The 5,590-nt window shown below is 38.3% G+C and overlaps 2 protein-coding genes across 3 annotated transcripts; both read left to right on the plus strand.

The window, feature by feature from the left end:
- LOC104707239 lies at nucleotides 811–3,041 on the plus strand. Of its 2 annotated transcripts, XM_010423547.2 has the most exons (4): nucleotides 811–999; nucleotides 1,377–1,445; nucleotides 1,872–2,095; nucleotides 2,894–3,041. In XM_010423547.2, exons 1-3 carry the CDS (start codon nucleotides 835–837, stop codon nucleotides 2,061–2,063), a joined length of 426 nt encoding a protein of 141 aa, XP_010421849.1. In that variant the 5' UTR covers nucleotides 811–834; the 3' UTR covers nucleotides 2,064–2,095; nucleotides 2,894–3,041. The 2 variants fall into 2 exon arrangements, with proteins under 2 accessions (XP_010421849.1, XP_010421848.1); XM_010423546.2 differs by lacking the exon at nucleotides 2,894–3,041 and having other exon boundaries at nucleotides 1,872–2,293.
- On the plus strand, nucleotides 3,040–4,588 carry LOC104707241 (scarecrow-like protein 26). The gene has a single exon (XM_010423548.2). The coding sequence runs from the start codon at nucleotides 3,059–3,061 to the stop codon at nucleotides 4,508–4,510; it is 1,452 nt and encodes a 483-aa protein (XP_010421850.2). The 5' UTR covers nucleotides 3,040–3,058; the 3' UTR covers nucleotides 4,511–4,588.

Below are 5,590 nucleotides of genomic sequence, written 5' to 3' on the forward strand. Positions count from 1 at the left end.
TGGCGAATCTGAAAATCGAGAAACAATTTCGTCTTCAACAAACTTTCGCAGAATCCAGTTTATGTACTTAAAAAAGGAATTCTGGATGTGAATGAATGGTTAGTGGCCAATGAGAATCTTATACCAAATCAAAGGTCTGATGTGCCTGCAACAATACCCAGGGATAGGAGATGGACACCATTCCCCGCCAGGTTGGATCAAATGCAATTTTGATAGTGGTTATTCTCAAGGAAGAGAGTTTACAAACACAGGTTGGTTATTCCGAGACGAGAATGGCCAGGTTATTTCATCAGGTTGTGCCAAGCTACCACCTTCTTGTACGTCACTACAGGGCTGAAGCTTTGGGATTTCTTTATGTCCTCCAATTATCATGGATTCATGGTTATCGCTATGTATGGTTTAAAGGAGACAATAAAGAATTGACAAACCTAATTAATACAAGAAGTGATCATCACAAGTTGGGAAGCCTCCTGTTTGATATACGGCATTGGATGCTCAAGCTACCCTACTGTTCACTGGATCATGTTACTCGGGAAAGAAATGCTGCTACTGACGCTCTTGCCAAATATGGCTTAAGTTCTTCATCAATGTCTCATATGTTTTCAATTCCACCTATGTAGTTCTTGAACTATTTGTTTGAACCTTTTACGATCTAATAAAAAGTAATGTCAGATTTAAAAAAAGAAACTACCGAAACCAGGCCTAAGCCCATTAACGTAATGTCAGATGTCATTGACAGAAACCAGGCCTAAGCCCATTAACGTACAAAACTACAGAATTTGTGAGATTTTCTCTCAGTTAATGCTGACTTCTGAGAAATAGAGAGAGAGAGAGATGAGAGGAGTCGGAGGTCCGCTGCTATCAATCGGAGATCTTCTCGCCGATCTCGGTGAAGAAACTTCCTACTCATCGGAACACGTTACAACTCCTGAAATTTCGTCAAAACCAGACTCTGATGATGCCATCTCTGGACCATTGGATCTATCCCGACTCTTTCAGGTCCCTCTTCTGTCCCCATTGATTCAATCGCTTTTTTAATCGGTCCTGTTCCATGTTTCTCTATCATTGTTCATTCATCACAGTGAATTACGCCTAAATTTTTTTTTTTTTTGTATGAATGTTAAATTATATTCACAGTGAATTACGCCTTAAATTATATAATAGTTTCATTGTTTGTTCAAATTTTATGCATCATCCTCTTTGATTTGTATGGAACCCTATGAGTCTGAATCAAGGTGGTTTTGAAATCTGTGTGTCTGTATCAGATCTCTCACTAGAGGAATGTTGAAATATTCTGTTGGAACAGCTCCACTGTTAAATAATCCTCAATCCCCACTAGAGGAATGTTGAAATATACTGAGTTGGTTTTGTTTCAGGAGAACTATGATAAACTAAATGATGCGTTTGGTGGTTCTGATCACTCATGGACCTCCCTAACATTGGAGGTAATTTGAAATCTTTTCGATTTGACTACTATCTCTTGTTAATATTTTTTATCAGGCAGATATTTCCATGCTATAGAGTTTATATATACTCTGTGAAATATGGTTGGTATGTTAAAAGTGTTTGATATGAGTGGCTCATAAATAATTTTTTTTTTTTTTTTTTTTTTTTTTTTNTTTTATTGTCTGTTCCTTTCTCAGTGGAAGTCTTTGTCTTTCACATTGTTTAGATATGTACCGTGGTTTGTCAAGAGACATACATTTCAACTAATCATTTTTACTTCTTCCCCCATCAATTTCAGCTTAAGATTATATGTATAAGTGGCTCTGTAGATATGTTTTTTCTTAGAACAGACAAATGCAAATGAAATGTTTCCATAGCTTGTCAAGAAACATTAATCGTTTACTTGCTTCCCCCTTCATTTTCAGCTTTGCACTGCCCTAGAAACCGCAAACAAGTTGGTCCATGCCACCACCTCGAATGCTAGATTGTTGTCAGAGAAGGTGGAAGAACTCGAGAAAATTGTAAAACGAGGAGACTCTGCAGTGGCATCTGCCAGAACGGTTCACGCCACAATTAACCAGAAAGGATTAGTGGATTACCCTCTGCGTGACAGTTAGGACATATGACCATAAATTAATACTCTACCAAGGTACCAACCAACCTATTGGGTTCTATTATTTAATCTTTGCAAATGGGATCCATGACTTTGTTAATTGAGTCTAGATGTATCTTAAATCGTACGACGATATAAATATATAATCTTCTGAGCAAGCATGTATTTAATTTAATTGGATTGTTGGAGAATGTAGGATTTGGTTCTCTTAAAATATGATATGGTCTGATCGTATATTTCTGTGAAATTACATTGAAGGTAGAATTGTGAGTGTGACCACATGATTTTAGCTGGAAAACAACTTGTAAACTACTAAAATTGCGTCACTGCTTCTGTCACTTTTTTTCCAAACCAAAACCTGTTATAGAGGTGAGGGAGATAAGGTTCTGCTGTTTGCTTAGCCTACAATTGTGTTAAGAGACTAATCGAAGTGGTCTGAAGATTGTTAGAACGATTTCGAAGTTTATTATTAATAAGTTTTTGATGTGAATGCCTCTTGATTGATTTGATTAGATGTAAACCCAAATCTCAATAATGTCTTGTCGTTTTCTGTTTGGCGCTTAGGTTCTCTACTCAGCAAAGCTGGCTATATGCATTTTCATATAAAATATATAGTCCGTGCACTTCTATTTTATTTTAAATTGTCACTAGTTAGGTTAGGCTGGACGCCGATTTTATAATATAAAAAAACAGATCAGTATGATTGGACTAACAATTCTCACTTGTTTTGTTTAATTTCCCAGTTGATCATAGTGGTGCATATAATCATGGATTAATATAGTTGGACTAACAATTCTCACTTGTTTTTTGTTTTTTTTTTTTTCCTGATCACAGTGGTCCTGATACTTGTTACAAGGACCACAGGTTGTTAGACCTCCCTGAAAGGGGACCATGTACTTTAGATTTGACTTCAAATGATTTACTTAAAAAAATATTCTCTTGGGTCGTACTACACTATCTATATAATTCTGCATTGCTCGTTTCTTCATTTGTACCTGCATGACCATGAATTATCCTTACGAGGACTTCCTGGACCTCTTCTTCTCTACCAAAACCAACACGCCTGTCACAGCCGCAAGCACCTCCTCTTGTGGTTATAGCTTGAATGATCTTGACGTTGATTGGGGTTGTGACTTCCGTGATGTCATTGAATCCATCATGGGTGATGAAGGAGTTATAATGGAAACTGAATCTGCTCCAATGCTTCATAGCCAGGAGGGAATTTGTAACTCTGCGTCCACGGGTTTGTCCGTGACTGATGGGGTTAGTGTAGAGGAGCCTAAGCTAGATGAATCAAAGGGCTTTAGGTTGGTTCACTTACTGGTGGCTGCTGCGGAGGCATCAACTGGAGCGAATAAGTCTCCGGAGCTAACTCGGGTTATACTTGCAAGGCTTAAGGACTTGGTTTCTCCGGGTGACCGAACGAACATGGAGAGATTAGTTGCTCACTTCACCAACGGCCTTTCAAAGTTGCTTGAACGAGACAACGTTCTACGTCCCAACAATCATTGTAATGATGTTTATGATCAGGCAGATGTGATCTCAGCCTTCCAAATGCTGCAGAACATGTCTCCATATGTCAACTTTGGTTACCTCACCACCACACAAGCTATTCTTGAATCTGTGAAGTATGAACGTCGAATCCATATCGTGGATTATGATATCGCTGAAGGTATTCAGTGGCCTTCATTGATGCAGGCCTTGCTGTCTAGAAACACAGGCACATCAGCCCAACATCTAAGGATCACGGCTTTGTCAAGGGCCACCAATGGTAAAAAATCTGTTGCTGCAGTCCAAGAAGCTGGGCGGCGTCTAACTGCGTTCGCCGAGTCTATTGGCCAACCGTTTTCATTCCACCATTGTAAACTGGACAACGATGCATTCAACACTTCGTCTCTGAAGCTTGTAAGAGGAGAAGCAGTGGTGATCAATTGTATGTTGCATCTCCCTCGGTTTAGCCACAAAACACCGAATTCCGTAATTTCCTTCTTATTGGAAGCTAAAACTCTAAACCCGAAACTTGTCACTCTCGTTCACGAGGAAGTTGGCCTCATGGGAAACCAATGTTTCCTATATCGTTTTATGGACTTGCTACATCAGTTCTCAGCCATCTTCGATTCTCTAGAGGCAAGCCTCTCAATCACTAACCCGGTACGGGGCTTTGTGGACCGTGTATTTATCGGTCCGTGGGTTGCTAATTGGTTGACGCGTATCACTGCTGATGATTCAGAAGTCGAAAGCTTTGCTTCGTGGCCACAGTGGTTAGAGACTAATGGGTTTGAAGCCATGGAAGTGAGCTTCGCCAACCGTTGTCAAGCAAAGCTCCTTTTGAGCTTGTTTAACGATGGGTATAGTGTGGAAGAATTGGGCCAAAACGGCCTCGTCTTGGGATGGAAATCTCGACGTCTTGTGTCGGCCTCTTTCTGGGCCTCGCACGAGTCGAATCTGTAAATTCTCGTTTTTTTTCTAATCATAGTACAGTCAGTGCATGAGACAGTGTTACAAAGACATCAAAATAAAATGATAAAAAATAATAATAAAAGGACATCATATTTTTTTGTTACTGTTTCAAGGGTCAAAATATGTAACAATCCAATGCATTTTACTAATTATAAGAGTTCGGCTTGAATTTAATGTGTTTAGACAACAATTACACCTATTTTGTCCTGAAAGAAGCTAAAACCGAGAAAACATTGATTTGAAGTAGTAAAAAGCTTTGTTAATGTTTCGGGTGAGAATGTGTGAAAATCCAATTCATTTGACTAATTGTAATGGTTCGTGATGAATTTGGACTGTTTAGCCATCACTTAAACCCGTTTAATCCCAAAAGAGGCTTAAACCGAGAAAACATTAATTCAAAGCAGTAAACAGCTTTGTTACTGTTTGTAGGATAAAAATATGTAACAATCCAATGCATTTGACTAATTATAAGAGTTCGGGTTGAATTTGAAGTGTTTAGACAACAATTATACCCATTTTGTCCCGAAACAGGCTAAAACTAAGAAATCATTGATTTGAAGTTGTAAAAAGCTTTGTTACTGTTTTTGGGTTAGAATGTGTGACAATCCAATTCATTTGACTAATTGTAAGAGTTCACAATGAATTTGGAGTGTTTAGACATCACTTAAACCCGTTTTATCACAAAACAGGCTTAAACCGAGAAAACAAGCTAAAACAAGGAAAACATTGATTCGAAGCAGTAAACAGTTTTGTTACTGTTTCTAGGGTCTGAATGTGTGACAATAGATTGCATTTGACTAATTAGAAGAGTTCGGGTTGAATCTGAATTGTTTAGACAACACTTATACCCATTTTGTCCCGAAACAGGCTAAAACCGAGAAAACATTGATTCGAAGCAGTAAACAGTTTTGTTACTGTTTCTAGGGTCTGAATGTGTGACAATAGATTGCATTTGACTAATTGGAAATGTTTGAGATGAATTTAGAGTGTTTAGACAACAATTAAACCTGTTCTATCCCAAAAGAGGCTTAAACCAAGAAAACATTGATTTGAAGCAGTAAACAGCTTTTT

Source organism: Camelina sativa, chromosome 8 (genome assembly GCF_000633955.1).
Source record: "Camelina sativa cultivar DH55 chromosome 8, Cs, whole genome shotgun sequence".
NCBI classification, from domain to species: Eukaryota; Viridiplantae; Streptophyta; class Magnoliopsida; order Brassicales; family Brassicaceae; genus Camelina; species Camelina sativa.